The following is a 23,130-nucleotide window of genomic DNA, read 5'->3' as shown; positions in this document are numbered from 1 at the left end:
TGTGATTCGAAGGCAGGACCTTAACGTTGAGAATACACCCAAGCTACTAAGTTTTTACGCGGCTCTTAAGTCTTAACTATATAAACAATACCTATAAGTAATAATAGTAAATAGTACTAATACAACCTCTATTATATACTTATAATAAATATTTAAACGATTTATTTAACATATAAACTGTCTTTTATGAGACTATGTAATGTAACTAGTTGACAAACACGAAAAGCCTACTGAAACTATCTACGAGAAAATTCCTAACATTTACAACACATTTCTGCATCTTATCAATTTTCAATAGAATTTGTTACTGACCAATTTTCTATTTCGTTAATATTGTGACACGTTCGCTATAAATACTGTTAATTAATTAATTTCATTACATTTCTATTGAGTTGACAAAATGAAATCCTTCTTCGTGATTGTGATTTTACAGGCTGTTGCGCTGGTAAGTTTTCATATTATGTACTGTTATTTATAATTTGTGTTTAATTACCAGACCTTTTTCTACTAACCTTTGATTTTTTCAATTATAAAGGTAAAAAAATTATAATGATGTTTCAACAAATTATACAGAAATCTCAGTAGAACGTTTTATTATGAAGGTTTTATAATCGCTAAAAATAACTTCCGGGGGGGGTTTTAAACTTCGCTTACTTACTTATTTTACCACAAACCACTGCTTTAATTACTTTTAATTCCTACTTAAAACAATTCAAATTATCACACAAACTCAGAGTGTTTATTTGTATTACAGAGCGTAAACGCACAGTGCCTACGCTCATGCGGACCAGCCTTTGCTCCCGTGGCGGCACCTATTGGTGCTCCTCTGGGCTGCCCGTTAGCCGCTGCACTGGCTGGACCCTGCGGTGGACCTGCCGTAGCCCCAGCCCTCTCCGCTCTTACAGCTCTTGGACCTAACGCAGTCGCTAACAGTCTGGCCGATACCCTCTCCCTACTCACCGTTAGCAGCTTGCTGGCTGAGAAATTACCTCTGGGGTACCCCGCGGTGGCACCAGTTGCATGCGGTTGTGGTAATCCCTTGGGCTACTCCTATGTCGTTTAAGTAGTTTGATTTTCAGAGAAATATTTGTCCAAAAGAATTATGTAAAAATCAATCATTTTTAAGCTCAATCATTTGATGGCGATCCCCAATCTCGAATTAGAAAGATTAATGAATTGTAAAGTTTAGAAGAATGTAAAAAAATTGAGTCACCAAATAAATTTCAGAGCTTCCTATATTTTGTAATATTTGTTTTTTGTAATAATTTTTGATTAGAACGAATATATATCGTTTAACAAACCTATTGTTTTATTTAAATGCTATCGTCAGGTTTTGAAATCGTTGAGCAAGCACGTTCTAATTAACGTGGTTAAAATAATTATATTAATTTAAAATATTATAATTAATTAAAAAATTGTAAAGAGAATCCTACAGCTGTATATTGAATTTACATACTTTCCACCGCAGCTTCGCCCGTGTACCTATATTGTTTTATAGCAGTGACCATATGCTATCGATTTAGCCTTCTGCCACTACTTCCGGTTGGCAAATTTAAAAAAGGCTGAGTGAAATGATATTTTGGATGAATGAATCAACATTGAAACAAACCCTTTTTTAAAAGGGGTGGTGAAATTTATTGGAAGGAATAAAATCATTAATATTTTCATCTGAATCATTAATATTCGGTGAACTGAATGTATGGAATTAAAAGGAGACAATGTTGAAAAATAAAATCCCTATTTTGGGAAAAACCATTCTTTATTCAAAAATTCACTGACTTATCAAATCACCAACAAACGTAAGTATATTGGTTTTACACATAAACCTTACTCCGGCAACACATTATAATATAACGCTTAGTAATTTTTGAGTCTCTCGCGTTCATACAGTATAATTTGCTTCATTGTAAAATTGAATTCAAACTGTTAAAAATTACATATCAAATGTTTTGGTCTTTATTTAGGTCGCTGATTTTATCTCTTCTGCTCTTTTTCGATGTCTCAGTGATCCATCATGCTTCTTTCACCAAGTTTTTTTTTTTTTTTTTTTGAGATAATGCCCAAGTCTGGAAGCCATATGTGACACATGGTAGGATACATAGATTAAACACCTTTTTCTTAGCTATCATTGGGAAGTCTTTACTTTTCAGTACTTCCTTAAGAAAGAATATAATATATAGGCGTATATAATATCTAGGTTCCAAGTTATAAACAAGGAACGATCAGCTAGCGTAAGTTACTAGTAAATTACTACTAAATAATTAGTAATGAACTATATATTTGCCAATATTCCACTTAATTCAATCATCTGCATCTTCATTGCTTTCTTCGATATCAGTGTTCATTACATTTTCGGAGACAATGTCATTTACCGGAGAATCATCATAAAAATGTTCACTGCTAGTGCCGTTTCCATTCGTTTCATCAATTATATCGTCTAGAATTTCGTCGTCTGTCTTATCAGATATATTTGGAATTTCATCTTCGTCCATAACGGTAGAACTGTTCTGAAAAATACAGTAATTTATTAAACAACATAAAATCCTCCATACTTCGTGATTATCTTTTTTGTTGCTGGTGCCGCAGAAAGTGTTATCTCAATATAAATTCTAAAATAAAAGCAGAAAACGACAAGTTTAGTCCACCCAGTATTTACTGTGGTTTTTTTAATAAGAGAACTTAGACTGGGCCAGAAGGAAGAAAAAAGAGAAGACGCCTACCTGACTATTACGAAAAACCAGGGATGATGGAATAAAAGAGATAGCGGGAATTAGAAAATAGTGGCTAAGATTAGAAGACATGGGTAAGAATTTGGATAAGGCCTACACTCCTCCTGAGGTTGTGTAAACACAATGGCATGGACTTAATGTAATCCTGATTATGTAGTACCTACTCGAAAACAGGCTTTATTTATTTTATTTTATATACGACTAATTGCAAACGCGACAACGTGAACCATTAATTACGTAGCCTGAATTAATTCTTCCGGTTTCCTTGATGAAAAATGGCCTGGAATCTGATATAGGCATGGAACCTTCAGGGAAATGCGTCCTTAAAAACGTCCTTGAATATGAGAAAACAACGTTCTAGTTCGCTTCTACAAGTAAGCATTCTTCTAATTTTTAATCAGCACTATTAGTTAGTCTTACAGTAGAGTTGTGTTGTGACGTAATCGGTAGTCTTTCTTGACAAAATTTGTGAAAAACATTCAGGACCTGTTTCACAATGTATGGATAAGGTAACAAATAGCTATGCATCACATAAATTATTCGAGAGATAAAAGTTCCGAATAAGATACTTTACGTTTCATGACGAATAGCGCTATCTGACAGTCGTGAAACACAAAAATACTGTTTATCCTACCTATAAGTAATAGCTTATTTGGAACTTATCCGGACATTGTGAGGACATTAATAAATTTGTTAATTATTTAAATTATAGAATGACAACATATTTGGACGAAGCTTAAACTTTGCCTTATATTTCAGTTGGTTAAAATATTTACCTGTTTCATAGAATCTTGATTCAAATTTGTTTCTAATTTGTTGTAAATTGTCGGGACAATATATAGCCGGGGCTTGATAGTGACACCGAGTGTCCTCTTAGGGACACTATAACTTATAGTTCTAAAATAGGTTTTATTTGGTCTATTCGGCATTCTCCACTGCAACGTTATCTGTAAAAAACAAGCGTCTTTGAAAATACTACACTAACTTTAAAATATAAACAAACCACAGTCACTTAGCTAATATTTTTTGTTAGGCGTTAAAAATAATAAACTCAATTACTTGGGATATAATACAAATAATTAATAATTTCAAAAGCATAGTTAACAAAATACAGTCGCTACTTTGCAGGTGATTTAATTTGTATGCGTCTTGTTGGACAAACAGTTCTATTTTATTCTTTCTCCTATCGCTTTATATGTGATATGAGTCATCGTCATTCGTTTGCGTATGAAATTGGAAACTTTGAACGTGATAACTTTCAATGAGATAGTTACAAATTTATTACGAGTTTGTAACGAGATCACGAAACATATTGTTCAAAATCAATGTTAGCTATGTGTGTAAGCCGACTAAAGAAAACATTATGTAGCCCTTTGACATCAAAATTGTGATAAAATATTATTTTATATATTTCACGGCGTGCTTGGTACGTAAGAATTACATGACATCCTATAATATACTAATAATTATTATTGTTAAAAATTAAAATAAGTTTTAAAAATATGGATAAAATAGGAGATGTCAATTTTCAAGTTAACAGAAGAATGATATGTTAGTCCATTTGACATTGACATATGAATTAGTTCTTAGTTCTGTAATTTCTAGTTTCTGCTTTCTAGCTGCCGCTGAATTCCAAACTTTGATTGAGTTTAGTGTTCACTCAATTTTTAATTCTATGCGAAAACAACTACGATAAGGTATCAATTATTCTGGTCTCGTGATAAGTTTATTAATCCTTAAATCGGGACCACGCCTTCGCTTCAATTAGTTTACAATCAGCTGTTGAAGTGTACGAGCGTCCTAAGTTTTTATTCCTAAGAATTATTATTTATTTTCGTCTGATAATTGATAAAATTTGTGCTAAGAATGTCAGTGTTGAATAATTTTACTGTGTCGATTGCGAAAGGATTGCGGCGTAAGTATTATCAATTTATTATCTAAAGTCGCAAAGTGTTTACAAAGTAAATAACTTAAACTTAAAGACATGCTATATGTATCTATAGCTACATATTTAAATTTTAAATGCTTTAATTTAAATGTATTTTTAAATCCTAAAAAAATTCTCAGGTTATTTTTCTATGTGTAAAACCTTGTGCTATGTTCTAACTCTTAATGCTGACAATGCTAGAATGGACTACAAAATTAAATAAAACTTTTTTATTCATATGTATTATTTTCAAGGTTATTTTTAGTCTAATCAAAATTCTGGGTTTTATTGCATATAACTGATTTGTTAATTGTTATTCATAATGCTTTATCTACACTGAAGATATATGTTGAAAAACAACCCCGTTATCATTTTATATTTCAAATAATAGTTTTTTTATTGAACCACTTATTATTATTAAAACAGTATCCTTACATTTTCTTAGTGCCTATAACAAACTACCAATATGATGATACAGCATAAATGCCTTAAAATGTTAGAATTTTAGATGAAGTAATACTGGTTAACCAATGATTTAAATTAATTATTATATGTATTAAGAACTCTTGTTCACATTAGATATAATAATTAAAATGACATTGTTTTCATAAAATAGTCTTATTATTTCAGATAAACTATTACATATGACTTGCTAATATCCAGTCACCTTCCTGACCTTATGAGCAGATCATACCAATAATTACTTTTATATCTATTAATAATTTACGTTTTAATAATATTAATACAGAAATCATTCATTTGCTTATCAATTAATGTTGTAATAATAACATATTTCCTGTAACCTACAGTATATCTTAGAATTTTCATAATAACATGATAATTAGTCAATAACAATATGCATTTTTTATCATGTGCAATCTACTATCCTTCACAAATTTGTTTTTGTAGTTGTGATTGTTCAATTGATTCTAGAATATATTCTGGGTTTTATGTAGACAGAGCATTGCCTGTGAGGCTTAGCTTGCATTAAATAGAAATTGTATATATATTGTTAAATATTGGTTTAAATTATCCACATTAGTGTTATAGATTTATAAAATACTAACTGTTACATGCATTACATATAAAAATTACATACAAAATCCTTTGTGAAAAAAAATAACTTAACCTGTTCATACAAAACAACTATCCATTCGTGAAATATAGAATATCAACAAACCTGTTATCTACTTGCTAAAAATAAATACACTTACAATGTAGTTTATCAAGATGCATTCCATTGACATTACAGCCTATAAATTTATATAAATAAATGGTTATTTCATAACCCTAGCATAGATTGCGTCTTTGCCTGTTTATAATTTATATCTAGGATCAAGAATAAATGTTGAATACTTCTATATGTATCAAATTTCAAAATTGTTTGTGCAATTATTGGTACATAATAGTAATCATTATTATGATCAAATTTTAGAAACATGAGAATCTGCAAGCAATCACAAGAAAACTTGAGCCAGGTTGCTTGAACAGGCCAGGCTCTACAGTCTAAATAAAAAATTTATATTTTGCCACTTTACACATATCTTTGAATTTCTAGATTGTTCATTAATCATTAAAACATGATGTTATAATCGCGTGAATGTGCATGGCTGATTAAATACACAATAGATATAATAGATTAAATTAGGGTACAAATTTTGTTACATTGTCAATTTGATAACTGATATTGACTTTGACCAAGAAAGTTTGTTATGAAACAAAAGTATTTTTATTAAAACTTAAATAAGATTTGTATATTTAAATTCTGGTACAAAATGCAACTTTTATTAGAGTTTGTACAATTCTAAAATTTATAAGGTTACACCTTAAATTTACAACAAGAATCTCAATTGAAAATATATATTATAAATATATATATATTAAATTGAGATTATAAATACCGAGATCAGTAACATAAAATTAGTTATTTTGTCCAACTAGGTTATGAGGTCTTATATGCTTTCAACACCACGGTCCATGGTGATTGGATCATAAATAGAATTGCCTATATTAACTAAAAATAAAGTTTAAAAAAATATTCTTATACATATTTGGTGATTTCATGCAGCAGTTTTCCAATAACAGACAATGCCACATAATGTTCTCTCATCGCTGTCCCACTGACCGGAGGCTATCTTGTGTAAATTTCCACGAGGCCCTTTTACTAAAATCAAGTTATAAGTGGTAAGAATTCACTGAGGGCAGAGTTGGATGATAACAACTGGAATAACACTTGTGTGATAATGCCCTATCACAATTATTTAACTTCGAATATAGATTAAATATTATTTAATTTTATCGCTCTCTGTTGAGGCGTTTTCAAATTTCACAAAACAAACTAGTTGAGTTTTATGATACTGATAAACAGCTCAGGTATATTGTAAGTAAATAGAGCTTCGTTTATATAAATACAATTTATTATAGAATAAGGCGTCGTGTAGAGTGAATAGCATTCGTGAGAGAGAACTCTAAAGAAACTAAAGAATAACGATATGCAGCCATATGAATGCGCTATCGTCTAACGCCCAAACCCAATAACCTATCACAATCCATTTTTGACCATCTGAGATAGACATCTTAATCCAAATATTGACAAAACTGTGCCAATAATCAATCGACGGATTGTAATAGCCATCTGTCGGTACAAGCTATCCATGGTAGGTCGGATCGGTGTATGTACATAGACCTTTGTATGAAAATGACAGTTCAACTTGGTTAATATCCTATCTTAAGATTTTAACTTACACCAGTTCTTAAAATAATTAAAAAAGCTATTTGATATGTTTTAAACATAGACATGTATATTTTAAGATTGTTTGTACGGTTTTTTTTATTTTGTTTGGTTTATATTTATTATTAAATATGAGTGTAAAGTGCGAAGAGATTGCATTCTATCCATCGCCAAAAATCGATTATCTTCGTGGAGTTTGGTTATTGGGATGCAGATAGGAGATCGACCGACTGTCACGGAGATTGTGGATTAATTATTGGGTTCGGGCGTTAGACACGCATGGCTACACGTTGCACCCCAACAGGCTTCTCTCATAGTAAAGAAGTTCCGGATAAACTTTACAATATGGATTGACCAATATTGTTCGAGTAACGGGTTGACAAATCAAGTTACAACGACTAACATTAAATTTCTATTGTATAAAATCGTGACATCCTTGATTCCAGGTCTAAGAAGTAAAGAAGTACCAGCGCGTCGTCAGCATGCATCGAAAGAGCAAAAACTCAAAATGGAAAAATGCCTCATTGTGTCAAAGGTCACGAGATATGAATATGAAAAGTATGTTTAGTATTGTGTGAATTATTAGATCGCTATATTGGCTGGGTCGCAAACCCTCGTTTTTATATTCTTCATTAGTTGAATGTTTAATCCCACCTAAGTGTCTTGATAAATTTATGAAAAGATGGGTAAAATATTTATTATCTGGAGCGGAAGTGTCTTCAAATTTTTTATAAAATAGGGGGGCAAACGAGCCTGCGGGACCCGTAAAAGGCGCATCGCAGCCCATAGACACCCATTTTTGGTGGGTGCGTATAGGTAGGTCGTATCTCTGAGGGTACATCTATCGTTAGTTCGCAAAAGAAAATGCCGTCTACATCGCTACATCAAGAAAACCGCTTAAAATAAAATAAAAAACCTTTTAATTAAATTTGTTGTCTCCAGAATAAGGTACAGGTGATATTACGTCTTGTAAAATCTTGTTTTTAATTTCAGGCACAGTCATGACAACATATCAAATTGGGAACTAGAGAAGATACTACGGAATCGTGGATCCGACTATGAATCGATGCTGTCGAATCATAATGAACAGAAATCCTTTGAAGAGGGAGTGGCTAAGGCGTTGAAAGAAATGGGAGTTAAAGTTGAAATGGCTAGTAGGTATGTGTTATAACTTATAATGTCTTTGACGGCTACACACAATATAATAAGGATAACATTAAGTTTATTATTGTATTTATTAGTATTCTTATATTCAATCGATCAAATCAATCAAAAATCATTTATTCATCTACGCCCGAACTCAATAATTAATCCACAATCTCAGATTGTTTTTTGAGTGACAGGCCAACGATGTTTTATTTGTATCCCAATAACCAAATCCTACTAGACAATCCATTTTTGGCGACGTATAGAATGCAATCTCTTCGCTCTTTACACTCATATTTTATAATCAATATAAACCAAATAAAGTTAATAAATCCGTACAAATAATATTAAAATATACATGCCTATGTTTAAAACATATCAAATGCTGTTATTTTAAAAACTGGTGTAAGTTAAATTCTTAAGATACTATATTGACATGGTTGGACTGTCATTTTCATACAAAGATCTACCCACATACACCGATCCGACCTACCATTGAAAGCTTGTATGGACAGATGGCTATTACAATCTGTCGATTGGTTATTGGCACACTTTTGTCAATATGTGCAGCAGGAATCTTACTCCAAGATTTATAAATATAGTTTCCTAATTCCCTAACAAAATCCTCACGATCATTAGGGTGGGTGACACCCCGCGCGTCAGGTCTGAATGCACTAAGCTAGTGTAAGCATTACGACGTGTGCACGATTAATTGAAACAATAAACATTTACAACACAAGTTAATGGACAAGGTCACCGCGTGTTTGTTCACGATAACACAGTGATATAGATTTTGCAATATCGATTTGCTGTTTTTTTATCAATTTAATCGTCTTTATTTACGCACTGTCATTGGTGCTGTTTCGTATATATGACCTATATTATATGTATTAAAGTTGTATGTTTTTACTATATTATATGTATAGGTCTTGTAAAAAAATTGATTACTTACGGATGGATATTTACTTATTTTATTTTGTTTATTGCCAGTTCTTCTCTTCCGTTCTACGCCCCATATTAAGAACTGGCAGTAAATGTAAAATTAGAAGCATTTAATGTATATTTCTTTTTTTTGACGTTCATAAGTGTACATTATGTTACGTTAAATGCGAAATAATGTAGTTTATTTCTTTTTGTTATAAACAAAATACATAACATTGCTTCTAATAATAATAAGTATAGATATAAATAAGAATTGCATTTATTCGAGTATAATAAGGATTACATTAAGTTTATTATTGTATTTATTAGTATTCTTCCACTTGTCCCTATCTTCTCAGGGTTCCGCTGGGTGTCGTCTCTGTTTTTCTTCTCTAGAAAAAAGTTAGGGTATTTTAACCCAATTGTCATCAGAAACGCGGGCCATGTGACTGAAGTATTTCCACTTTACCTTTTTTGAGTGCTTCAACCTCTGTTACTTTTGTTAGGCTTCGTTCTGTTTTTCACTTTTTCTTTAATTTTCAACAGGAGAATAGAAGGCTCTATACTCCATTCTTCTTTATCAGCCCCTTATTATAACCACAATTGCGAACTACGTAATTTTACTGCGTAGTTTATAGATTGATAAATTTTGCGATTATTCGATAAATTTGAATATCACCACTGTCATTATTACACGTAATATACAACACATACATCTAATATTCCTTATAATATATATATTCCTTATGTTTATACTATTGTAGAAAAATGTATATATTTCTTATTTTGTTATCGTACCTACTGTAACTATAATTTATTGTCTATTCTTTACTTATTATCATTTGTCGATCCGAAGTGGTCAGAGGCCTGATGACCTGTAACATAGATGCTCAAACCTTTAGCAGGCATCAGTCTCACATGAACAATAACAATTTAGTACTCCAAAGAAGAATGACAATTATTTAGATACATTATTGTAACATATTATCATGCATGAAGTTTTGTAAGTTTTTGTGAGAAAATAAATAAATATTATTATTATATAGATTCTTAAGCTGCTGCCTATCGTAAAAGCCGGCAGCGCACTCGCGAGCCCTCTAGCATTGAGTGTCCATGGGTGACGGTATCACTTAACATCAATTACGCTATAAAAAAGCCACAATGATTTTAACATTGTCAATATTGTCAAGTTTCATATGAAAAACTTTTAAAGTTTTTGTATTTAAATTTATTTTGATAATTATAAAGATAGATAGCTATGTTGGTTTGTTGTAATCTGGCAATACTCGGATAGAGTTAAGTACCGATTAACTTAAATTATGTCGTTATTTTAGGTTAACATATAACGAAGAAATGATAAATTGGTGCGATGCAGTTGTCCCATGTGGTGGTGATGGGACATTTCTACTCGCCGCTTCAAGGGTCAGAGACGCAAAGTAAGTCTTATCTAATGTTATATAAGTATTTATGTAATCATATATCGTACGCATTAAGAATAGTTTATTGTAAACGTCGTTTCAAATTAAAATTTAAATCTATTATTTTAGTTATAAATAAGTTATTAGACGAAGAATTTTAGAAGCCTATTTTTATTTTTTTAGGATTTCTGAAACTAAAGTTTTAAAAAATCTAAATCTTTTATTCAATTAGATAATACAATGTACAAAAAAAAATTTTTTTTTCATTGACTGCCAGTTCTCAAAACAAGGGCGTAAAACTGAAGAGAAGAACTGGCAATAAACTCTCCGCCACTCTTTTTAATCGCCAAGTTCTGTGTTTTACATAACGTTTGTAAGGAGTTTATAAAGTACAATTTAATAAAGTTTATTAATATTTAAAAAGTACAAATTCATACTAAATTCTATGTTCACGATTCATTAATCATTATAATAAAGCCATTATTCATAAAAGATACCAGTTTTTTAACATATATTTTTAAGCATTTTTTAGTCAAATTAAATATATCTATTTGCTATAATACATGACCTAGTTACATAAATAGTTTGTATTAAACCGAGGAATTTGGTTGTATTAAAGTGTTATCCCTGCAAATACTATGTTCTATTTATATACAATTTTATTAATAATTGTTTATTAGTAAATACAATTTGAATATTTTCAGTAAACCAGTGATTGGATTCAACAGCGCGCCGCATAAGTCCGTGGGACGCCTGTGCCTGCCCACCTGGTGTTCCAATGACCTCAAGGGTGCGCTACAAGCTTTGAAGGAGGTCAGACTTTTATTACTTCTACATGTTTTTGTTCTTTGTAGTCAATAAAAGTCTGTGTACTTCATCATGTTATTAATATTAACAATAATAGCCTTAATCAGATACATTTACATTTGAAAAGATTTACATTTCCTCTTAGATACACTAGCTGTGTGTGCCCTTTTTTAGCAAAGGCTTCCTCAAAATCCCGCCATTCCTCTCTTCCCTGTGCCACTCTCTGCCGTGTGCCACCTGCTGTTTCTTCAATGTGGTCTTTTCACCTTCTAAGTTGCCTCCCTTTTTTGGCACCAGTTTTTTGCTCTACTATTTTTTCCTCTTGCCACGTGCCTCACCCATTTCCACATTTATTGTTATGGTAACATCTGTTACCTTAGTTTTTTTTTATTTGTAATTAATTGTTAGTAAATGGCAACAAACTTGTGATATTTATATTAAAGATTTTCATTCCGACTGTCAACTGTCACAAGGTCCAACTGTCAATGTTAATTGAGTTAAGTTAGACCCTCTTGTGTTGTGATTCTTTCTACTGTGGGTCTGTACGAAAATTGTGTGTAATTATGTAAATGGGATTAAATACGTTCGTTTTCAAACTTTATTATTATCAATAAATTCATAAATTGTAAGTCAGTTAACGCCTTTTGCTAATTGAGACGTATTAAACTGTAATCCATTTGTTAAAATTATAACTTAGTGGTTGCCTAGAAGAAAGCGATAAGGCCGCCAGTTTTTTCCTTTTCATTTAATTATGTTCAATTTTTTATATTGTAATGTGTAACGAAGTGTAAATAAATAAATATTTTAGGGCAAGTTTCGTTGGATGCGTCGTTCACGAATACGTACGACGATCACGAGCGACCCGAAACTGTTGGATACGATCACGCCCGTTGATTTGCACACTCTGCATTTTTGTAGGTGAGTATTTGTTGATACTTAATTAAATATTGTTCATTTTTTATTAAGAAAAATCATGATTTATTTGATTAGAGACAGCGGTACAAAATTCCCAGAATCTTGAACATGTCCAAAAAATATTTTGAATAGAAATTTTTGTCGCCAAGCATCGGATGGGTTTGAATGAAAAAAGTTAAAATTTCGTTCGTTTGTTGATGAACATGTTATTTTCAGAACGATCGTTCTGAAAGGAACAGACCAGATTCTTAGTCTTGGAAACTTTTAAATTTACATTTAAAATAGCTTTTAACTTTAAATTCACGCCATATAGGAACTAATTAATATTTTGACGATTAGGTTTTTTATTCCTACTAAGTAGTACGAACGAGAACCGTCCACAAAATATTTTTTTCAGAAGTTAAAATTTTTCATAGGAAATGATTTTTTACGTAGTCTAAGTCTTTAGTGGGCATACCAACATATCAAATCAAATCAAATCGTTTATTTGCCAGAATAGTCTTACAATTAGTTACATAAATTACAAAAATCCGCCACATATAAATAGGCATGCAAATGTCATCTTATATTATATTTATTTATTTATTTACATAAATACATTTATTATCCTTTTAAACATGTATGTACTTCTGTTCATGTTCTTATTTTCTACCTTTGTTTATTCATTGGTTTTATTCATTATGACACATTTTACGTTTAATTTTTTAATATTAAAATAATAATAATAAAAAATTTAAAAAATAATCTTATTGATCATAGTATTTGAGTTTCGCGCTTAGCAACATATTATATAAATAAATTGTTAATCCAGATATCCGCCCGTGTCAAACCAAGAAGACAGCCAGGAAGCGGCTACGAGACTTAACGACGCTCAAGAGGAGAGTAAATCTAGTTTAGCCACAAAGGTGCTGCCGTTTTTAGCTCTGAACGAGGTAAATATTATAATATTGTGAATATTAATCATAAGCCTTTATTCTTCCACATCCTATTTACATAAATTAAATAGATATAAATACAATTTTAACTAAGGCCTCCTCCAACTTTTTCCACTCTAATTTATTTAGGTTTAAAGACATTTATTCTCATTAGTCATTAGTCACTTACATGAGAACACTTATATGCTAACGTTACAATTTGAAAAAAAAAGAAACTTGGATGAACTTTCATTTCCGTAGATTGGGATCACTCAATAGATGGTCTTTTAATTTAAATATTGCTAGGCTGCCTGCACTTTTTACATTTTTTGGGAGTCTATTATACCTATTATTAATTTATTTTAGTGAATGTAATGTTAGTGTGTATGTAGTCATTTAACATTTTATAGATTAATAAGCTGGTATTTTGTGCCATCGTCATCCAATTTCTTCCCATCGAGCCCATCGCTCTGTTGGTCTTCCTATTGTAAATATTAGTTGCAATATAATAATAATATAGGCTTTATATTGCGAAAATATGTGATCTTTAATATCTTTTCATGAGAATTAATGAAAATTAATTATCATAAGTATTTGACAATAGAAATAAATTAATGGTACAGTGAAGGTAGTATAGCCAGAGCCACTAGATAGGTTCCAATCTGACCCCAAGAACTGAAATTGTAGTGAATTCTTATTTCGGGTCATAATAATAATAAATTAGTATAATTGTGTTATTTTCTGTAGATCATGTACAGTTTGTTATAATTATTTATTTAAAACATTGTGGTATCATTGATACTTAAATGAGCCTACTGAATTATAGATTTCCTACAGGTATTTATAGGGGAGAGTGTGACGTCACGGGTGTCTCTTCTCCGTCTGAAGATAGATGATGGGAAATGGGCTCATACTAAGAGTTCCGGACTCTGCGTTACAACCGGAACCGGAAGTACCTCGTGGCATTACAGGTACAAATTACGTTTCTGGAAGTTTCGTGACATATTTGGGTGTAATATGATATATTTGGGTGTAATGGTTTGGAGCCAATTTAAAATTTTATTTATAGATAACAATTTTTTAAACAACAAGCTACGTTTTAAGTATGTAATGCGTATGTACTGTGGTTGTAATTGGCCCTGGCATTATGCTGAGGGCAGAGCGTTCCACAGCTAAAGATTTTATATAAAAAATTTTTTTGCTAACATTAATTTAAAAAATATTTAATATTTTTTTTCAAAATTTTGTTAAATTTAAATGTCTAATCTTTCTCTATCTCAAAAAAAACCGTTCAAATAAGGATGTATTTTAGTATGGATGAATGTTTTCAGCATAAACTGCCTCAGAACCCACTCAGTGCTGGAGTTAATGAAGATCCTCCATGAAGAGTACGGGGTCGATCTGGACACGTCTTTGGAGAAGGCCCGCGAGGTCACCGAGAAGTACAACACCAAGTTAATGTTTCCATCAGGTTTGCTTTATTTAATCATCTATTTATTAATGTATACTACGTATATGATACATTTTCAACAGTATATTATCATCATCACGATGAACAGAAAATTTCCAAATACTACTTTTCTAAAATAAGTAAGAATTTTTTAAACTTAGTAATTACTTAAGTAGTTAAAGACAAAACAACTTTATTCATATATTTAAACAATAACACTTACAGAGAGAGAAAAGATTTTATATTTAATAGAGAGGCAAACGAGCCTCCGGAGGCCCAGTCATCGCAGCCCATAGACACACAGTTTTAGTCGGTGCGTTGCCGACCTTTGAGGGAGGCCATTAATTTTAAATGTACATTTACTACCAGTTCGCAAGGACGTAAAGCGGACAAGAAATTATAATTAAAAATACTAATTCTCCTAATGGGGATTTGGTACCCGATAGTCTAATCATTACCAGTCAGTTTATTAAATGGTGTAACCAAACACAATGAATATCTTTCAGGCCGCTAGTTAGACTGTTAAATTATTTAATTAAAAGGCTAGGCTGTTATTTGAATGTCTAATTAAGCTAATTTAAGCAATACAACTTCATATATTAGTAAATAGTTATAGTCACACTATTGTTCCATTTTAAAAAGTTTAAAATATATTCCTTAAACACAGAACTTCTGAATTAAGTAATCATTTTATTACACTGTTAAAAATACTCGTTAAATCGGAAAAATATTTTATATAATAATTGTTAAACAGATTACATTGCAATATAAATGTCTATTTCGCTTTCGAATCCCAGATTCCGAACAATTAGCGTACTCCGTCCGCGAGTACATAACCTTCGAGGAATGGCCGGCCCCTCGAGGTCTCAGGGTCAGGGACAGGGCCGAAGCCGTCACCGTTCGGAGCCACTGCACCGATGCTGGTGAGTTTCAATACATTACATTGTAGTCGTTCTCACAATAATCACAATTGTAACGCGACAGACTCGTTGGCGTACACGCACTACGGCCAAGACGCGTATACGTACATGCAACGCTGTGTGCGTTGCATGTATGCTAGGTTACTCAAATGTACCTACTGTAATGCAATCAATATTGTATCTACAAATTACTTATTAACTGAGTTTAATTCTCAACACGCCCTTACTTAATAAAAATATGCAATAAACTTATAACAAAAAGCAACCAAAGAAATATGAACCAAAAGTTAAGACTAAGAAATTAATTTAAAAGTAAATTTTTCTAACTTATTCACTTAGCTTCGATTTGAATGAATTGAAAAAAGGTTATTTTTTATATATTTATGGGTAGTTTAATATATGGATGTGCGCCTTTGTAGGTAAAAATGTTTTAGTCCGTACGTATACTAGGTATTGTAAGATAACTGTTTCGACGCGTACTTCTATGAGTCACATCAGTTTTGAGAAAGTTAGACTAGTGTGAAGAGATAATAAATTTGTTTTAAATTCATTAATGTTTAAAACCAAAATAACTTAATTTATGTAGATTGATAATTAAAATATATTTTTAGGCTTGGTAATAGATGGGAGCGTATCATTTCCATTCAACGATGGGACGCAGGCACTTTTGGAGATTCATCCTGAAGACTCACTTATGACAGTTCAAATGGACGACGCCTTGCCTTATTAATTTCCGACATTTAATGTAATATGTAAATCAAAAATCTAGGCTTAATACCAAGCTATAGCACAAACTATACGTCTAATCGAATCGTTAACGCATTTCTTATGTTTTGCGAAGGTTTTTGGAATTAAACTGACGTACTCACATGTGAGTATTTATTAATATTATATATATATAAAACATTTGTCCAGCCAAAAGTGAGAATATCGTATTCTAAAAGAACACGTTAGTGTATTTGGAATCGTTTACGAATACTATTCGAAAACGAATGTCATGCTTTAGTTCCAAATAAACTTAGCTGCGTGAACTATGCAAATATTTTTAAATTCTGTCACATAACAATTCCTATGTAGGGTTTACAATACAGACTGTTACAATTATTATATTCCTAAACACTACAGTAAAAAGTAACTTAAAAGTAAAAAAGCTTGGCTTTCATAAATAAAATAAATTTAGTTTCTAAATTGTCTTGTGATATTGAGTTTTTCGAGCTTCTGAATTGTATTTATTCTAAGGACTGTGAATACTTACCTAGTGTTGAACTATGCAGTAAGACTGACTTTTTTATTTCTCTTAGGTATAAGTAAATAGTTAATCAAGATGAATGTTGATCAAACGTTAGTTATTTAATATATGTCTGCAAGTTATATTGTTATCCATTTATTATAGATTTATATTTATATAGATCTATATGAAAAAACATTTATGTGTGGGTACATTTATAAATATGTTGTCTACCCACTTACATAACAATCATGGTGGTTTCTTACAAGATTTTCTTCAACTTGTAGTACTTTCTTTTACTATATACTTGATAATTGCTGTCGAATCTTGTAACCAACCTCTGAGAATCGTAATGCAGCATAAAATTATTTGAGATTTTATTGTTAAATAGTGTATCAAAAGTAAGATCTTGCAATTATTTATTTATAAATTATTTTTCAGTATATAGTTTAATATACGAAATAAATTTACGTAAAAGTTTGTTTAAATTTTCTCCCCAGATTTCCTAAAAATGCTAAATTTTTCAGTTAATTAAAAAAAAATCGATATTTTTACTACCGGTCTGGACTAACCATCTATACGAATTGCAAAGCGTGATATTAAAAAATCTAGTCCAAAAAAATTTGATTTCAAGAATTATTTTTTAAGACTTGAAAAATATAATTGAAAAATAAACATCATAAAAAAAATTACAAGTACCTACTAGAATCATGATTAACTGAAATGTGAACAAGTTCTACAACCTCACTTTTTTTTCTTGTCCATTACCCTGATTAGTCATGTTAATAAACATTGTTCAGAGAAAGGGAAATTATTCAATAAGCTAGTCAAATAAAATGTGTTCTTTTTCAGAATTATTTATTGTTATTAAGCAGTTTCAGTCTTAGGCAAAAGTCCTCTAATACTCAGATCATAGACAACTTCCTCTATTTTCTTAACATCATACTTGAGAGCATCAAAGCGCTTGCGCAGGTGATCATTCTTCAAATTTAATAACCTGTCAAAAATAAATTTCCTGGATAAAAGTCTGAATCTTATAGTAACCAGCTTATGCTTAAAATTGCTGTATATAATTCAGAAAATAATTAATACATTTATTACCTTTACTGTATATTGGAAAACTGGATTTATTCCTCAAGGGTATTCCAAAGTATTACAATTAAAAAAACTTGCATTTTCCATTATTCAACCATTAACATGTAAAGTATATTATCAAGATAAATTTCTTACCGGAATCCAGCATTAAGTTCCATAACAAATTTTGATATCTGTAGTGGCTTGTTGTAGTCCCCACGGGTTACCGAATTCACAGCCAGCCGTGACTATAATTTGATACATTTTTTATTAATTTCATTGTCTATAATAGATGGGATATACATACTTTCATTGTGAATGACTTTCATATGTTGCTCACAATTAACATTTTCTGTTACTCATTGAATATGTATACTATTTTATAAAAATTGCATAAGTTAATATACAAATCAAATACTCATATGATGAAACTTTTATAGTGGCACCAACTTTAAAGATATACTAATTAATTTGTAGTTGAAAATAGATTGTGCACTTACCAATTCAGTACAAAGATTAAGAAGTCCCACTAAATAATCATCAATGTCTAAATGAAAGCCATTCTTTAATTCCTCTGCACTTACTAAGAAAGAAAGATTAATTGTAAAATCATGTAATTTAATTAATGTTAAAAAAATATATATATATTATTTATCTAGTCGTTACTCACTGTCCAATACAGAAGCCACAGTCTCGTGAGTTGCCAATATTCCCTTCTCTAACCAAATTGTAAGAGAAATTAGATAGCAGTAACGCTGTGTCATGTAGCGCCAGTGATCATGGTATCTGGAAGAATTTACTATACTTTGATCCCAATTGCTACTAAAATATAATAAAACAATTAAATTAGTGTTACTACACTGATTATATGACCATCTTCTTCATTTTTGATTTTGTGTTTGTGCTATTATGAATTAAAGGCCAGTTTTATTAGATATAGCAATGTGAGTAAATTTAGTGTTTTTAAAATATTCAAATTTCTTGTAGTACAATTCCACAATCATAAACTAAAAAAATACATATAGATTCAATAACACTATCTGTTCTTTCAGTTATATTTTATAATAAGATTCTACAAGTTTTTAAACAAAAATATGTCAATTTAAAAGAAAAATGCATACTTATAGTAATCCCCTGATGGAACCACTTCCTTCAACTTGCTGTAGCCAGTATTAGCCTTTTCAAATAACTCACGAGCTTTTAAACATGCAGCTGAAACTACAATAAGAGGTTATAAAAAAATATTAATAATTTTATCGGTTAAGTATACAATTACCATATTAAACACAAGTAAAAGTTGTAACTAATTAGAAGATAAATGAAACTATTAAAAACATTTGAGACCAGAACTATTGACAATAAAGGTATCAAGTATACCTTTGAACAGTAGCAAGTATTTGAATACATATTGACTTACTGGCCGACTCATCATGGTGTATCACTTGCAATACTGTTGTGATTTCTCTTGATACTTGGTCCACATCTTTGCAGATATTACGGATTTTCTACAAATTATAATTATGGTAATTAATCGTTGAAACGAAATTTAACTTGATCAGTTTGTATAAAATCGGTAAATAAGTGACTACATTTCTTAATAGTAATAAACTGAGAATGAAACATTAATATGCCGGTATATTTTTCTACCAAATGCCCCGGCAAACAATGAGGAAGTATTAAGAAATTACAACTAACTTCACGTATTTCTTGTTCTTCATCAAGACTTTTTTGGAATTCCCCGAATATGGTATTTATTATGTCCCTTGAGCTCATTGTTTTAACTTCTGGGTTCTTCAATTTACAAATAATTTATGTGTTTTCACTTATGATTATTTGGAGCTTATAATGATACTTCTGCTTTTGGCAGAAGGTAGAAACTAGAATCGTTTTACTTCTTGACAGTTGACAGAGAAATACAGGCTATAATTGAATTATCTCCATTTTACCTATCCCGTATTTATCATTTAAGAGGCTTATTACACTACGCGATATTCAAACAGTCTTACTAAGATTTAGCATAATGTAATAAGAGTTAGCAAGTAAGCCTGTCTAATTAGACTGACCGAATGGGTTCGGCGGGCTTAAGTGCTTATTACACTATGCGATATTCAGACTGTCTTAGTAAGACTGTCTTAAAATCTAATTGGCAAGCTCGCTATTACACTGGACTGAATACCGCACGCTAACTCATTTGCAAAGCGTACGTAGTCGGTGACGGATATCGCCATGTGACTTAAGAAACTACCTTAGAGTAGGAGTTGCCGAGTTTGAATGACTATTAAAATGTTATATTAGTAATTTATATTATTATATGTAATTTAATAGATACTGCATACATTCAATATGGCAATAAAAATGGCATGTCTCGGTACAAATCAAGAACAGAACCAGGCTGGCACACTTTAGTATGTTGTCATTAGAGAATCGCAGAAAATTTATTTAAATTTATTGACACATCGTTTGCAGCTAAGATATTCTATAATAAGATTGATTGTCCGAACCTTCTTTGTAAATTTAAGATTCATGTTTGTTTTTACCAATGTATCAGTGTGTCGAGCGTTGGCTAACTTTATCTATAAAAAATAAAAAACATTCCAAAGTACTTTTTTTTCTTGCGAACACGCCATGGTGCACGCGGCCACAGAAAACAAACATGTACGAACGTCTTTGCTTTGCGACTGCCGCGCGCTGACTGAATGGTTAAGCATGCTAAGTCTTATTACACTACACGATATTCAGCAAGTAAGCAAGTAAGCACCGCCGAACCCATTCGGTCGGTCTAATTAGACAGGCTAACTGGCTAACTCTTATTACATTAGGCTAAATCTTAGTAAGACTGTCTGAATATCGCGTGGTGTAATAAGCTCTTTACTTGCTCGTGTAGTGTAATAAGACTTAGCATGCTTAACCATTCAGTCAGCGCGCGGCAGTCGCAGAGCAAAGACGTTCGTACATGTTTGTTTTCTGTGGCCGCGTGCACCATGGCGTGTTCGCAAGAAAAAAAAAGTACTTTGGAATGTTTTTTATTTTTTTTAGATAAAGTTAGCCAACGCTCGACACACTGATACATTGGTAAAAACAAACATGAATCTTAAATTTAGAAAGAAGGTTCGAACAATCAATCTTATTATAGAATATCTTAGCTGCAAACGATGTGTCAATAAATTTAAATAAATTTTCTGCGATTCTCTAATGACAACATACTAAAGTGTGCCAGCCTGGTTCTGTTCTTGATTTGTACCGAGACATTCCATTTTTATTGCCATATTGAATGTATGGAGTATCTATTAAATTACATATACTAATATAAATTACTAATATAACATTTTAATAGTCATTCAAACTCGGCAACTCCTACTCTAAGGTAGTTTCTTAAGTCACATGGTGACATCCGTCACCGACTACGTACGCTTTGCAAATGAGTAAAAATGAGTTAGCGTGCGGTATTCAGTCCAGTGTAATAGCGAGCTTGCTAATTAGATTTTAAGATAGTCTGCATATCGCATAGTGTAATAAGCCTCATAGTGTAATAAGCCTCATAGTGTAATAAGACTTAGTACATGTTTGTTTGTTGTGGCCGCGTGCACCATGGCGTGTTCGCAAGAACTTAGGAATGTTTTTTATTTTTTATTGATAAAGTTTGCCAAAAGTAAGGTACCAATTGTCAATTGAATTAACAATGTCAAGACTCAAAGAGCGATTATTTTCTCTTTGTCATTTGTCATTTTACGTAGCACTCAGTATCAGTGTTCACAACCGTACGATAATTATCGTACATGTACGATAATTTCATAGCTACGTACGATGTACGACGGTACGCGACTATCGTACGCAGATTGTACAATAATTTCAGTTCTGATGAAAAATTTGATAATTACACAGATAGCCCAATAATAATTACAGTTTTTAGTGTTAGTGCCATCTATTGGCTCATTGTTTTATTAGGATCACATGCCGTTGCTTCATGGCGCAATCCTTTCATTGGTTACTACTGTTGTTCAATATAAATTCGAAATGTTGGCACGTTCATGACACTCGAAGTGCCCTTGTCCGACGTCCACTCTCAGCTCGGGTCTTGCCATAAGTCGAACTGTTAATTTGAATTATTATTTTTTCAATTTAAATAACACAAGTTTACAAGATTTAAATTATAAATCATTTCCTACATACATTATTGCACGTTTCATATGATTTTTAAAAGTATTTTATCCATATTCCTGACTTGTACGATAATTTTTCGTCCCTGGTACGATAGTTGCCTGGCTTCAGGTTGTGAACACTGCTCAGTATCCAGTGCAGTGTGACCATATGTGGCAGGATCCTGCCTTTTTGGCAGATTTAGCCCTTGGTTTTACTCTCTGGCAGGATTGTTTGAAGTTTTAGAAATCTGTCAGTAATTGGCAGTTATAGCAATATAAGCTGGCAGATTTGGCAGTATAGTCTATAAAAGGAGTAGGGTGTAGTATCGAGAAAAGAAAAAGCAGTAGCTAGGAAATTTAAAATTCCAATGGCAACATTTGGTTCGGGGATTTCCCATAACATCTCAAGTTGAATGTGTAGTTCATTCAACTTTAAAGTGTTGCGCAAAATGTTTATGATAATATTACATCTTTATTTGTAAGTTGTTTTTCTGATTAGTCGGATTAGAAGAGAAGACATACTTTTGTTTCTGATTTGAAAACAGGGCATTAGTGAACATGGTGATTGCGTTTCATTCCAGCCAACTAAAGAAATGATTAAACAAATGACAAAAGCGATGTATAAAGAAAGTGATCAAGAAGAAAACGATGCGAATACGAATACGAATGTATAATTTTTACTTCAGTCTTTAACTTTCTGTACAATTATTAAATAAAACTACAAAAAATACTGTGTCTATGATTTTAAATTATATTGGCATTATTTTGGCATTTTGTACATAAATGTTGGGCAGGATTTGTCAGTTTTCTT

General features: G+C 31.5%; 2 protein-coding genes and 2 long non-coding RNA genes across 4 annotated transcripts; 2 read left to right on the top strand and 2 right to left on the bottom strand.

The window, feature by feature from the left end:
• The first annotated feature begins 239 nt into the window (after positions 1-239).
• On the top strand, positions 240-1,300 carry LOC110995350. Its single transcript, XR_006750666.1, has 2 exons — positions 240-445; positions 755-1,300. It is a non-coding gene; the product is annotated as an uncharacterized LOC110995350 (long non-coding RNA).
• Positions 1,301-2,014: 714 nt separating this feature from the next.
• Positions 2,015-3,918, bottom strand: LOC110995347. The gene is made up of 3 exons (XR_006750712.1): positions 3,789-3,918; positions 3,506-3,676; positions 2,015-2,507 (listed from the first exon to the last, which is right to left on the bottom strand). It is a non-coding gene; the product is annotated as an uncharacterized LOC110995347 (long non-coding RNA).
• Positions 3,919-4,331: 413 nt separating this feature from the next.
• On the top strand, positions 4,332-17,594 carry LOC110995346 (NAD kinase 2, mitochondrial). The gene is made up of 11 exons (XM_045631381.1): positions 4,332-4,644; positions 7,834-7,945; positions 8,381-8,545; positions 10,789-10,890; positions 11,577-11,685; positions 12,488-12,597; positions 13,406-13,526; positions 14,346-14,479; positions 14,840-14,979; positions 15,756-15,881; positions 16,490-17,594. Exons 1-11 carry the CDS (start codon positions 4,596-4,598, stop codon positions 16,606-16,608), a joined length of 1,287 nt encoding a protein of 428 aa, XP_045487337.1. The 5' UTR covers positions 4,332-4,595; the 3' UTR covers positions 16,609-17,594.
• Positions 17,595-17,945: 351 nt separating this feature from the next.
• On the bottom strand, positions 17,946-20,058 carry LOC110995342 (translin). The gene is made up of 7 exons (XM_022262463.2): positions 19,876-20,058; positions 19,598-19,685; positions 19,302-19,398; positions 18,851-18,966; positions 18,681-18,763; positions 18,337-18,428; positions 17,946-18,103 (listed from the first exon to the last, which is right to left on the bottom strand). The coding sequence occupies exons 1-7, from the start codon at positions 19,951-19,953 to the stop codon at positions 17,974-17,976; spliced, it is 684 nt and encodes a 227-aa protein (XP_022118155.2). The 5' UTR covers positions 19,954-20,058; the 3' UTR covers positions 17,946-17,973.
• Positions 20,059-23,130: the final 3,072 nt, after the last annotated feature.

Source organism: Pieris rapae, chromosome 15, assembly GCF_905147795.1.
Source record: "Pieris rapae chromosome 15, ilPieRapa1.1, whole genome shotgun sequence".
NCBI classification, from domain to species: Eukaryota; Metazoa; Arthropoda; class Insecta; order Lepidoptera; family Pieridae; genus Pieris; species Pieris rapae.
This window is presented reverse-complemented; position numbering and strand designations above follow the sequence as displayed.

Bases quoted from the DNA above. Each gene is read 5' to 3' on its own strand.
- LOC110995342 (XM_022262463.2), bottom strand. From the start codon at position 19,953: ATGAGCTCAAGGGACATAATAAATACCATATTCGGGGAATTCCAAAAA. The intron at 19,686-19,875 runs GTTAGTTGTAAT...TATAATTTGTAG, and splicing joins AAGAACAAGAAATACGTGAA to AAAATCCGTAATATCTGCAA. The intron at 18,429-18,680 runs GTAAGTGCACAA...ATCAAATTATAG, and splicing joins TTAATCTTTGTACTGAATTG to TCACGGCTGGCTGTGAATTC.
- LOC110995346 (XM_045631381.1), top strand. From the start codon at position 4,596: ATGTCAGTGTTGAATAATTTTACTGTGTCGATTGCGAAAGGATTGCGG. The intron at 10,891-11,576 runs GTAAGTCTTATC...GAATATTTTCAG, and splicing joins TCAAGGGTCAGAGACGCAAA to TAAACCAGTGATTGGATTCA. The intron at 13,527-14,345 runs GTAAATATTATA...GATTTCCTACAG, and splicing joins CGTTTTTAGCTCTGAACGAG to GTATTTATAGGGGAGAGTGT.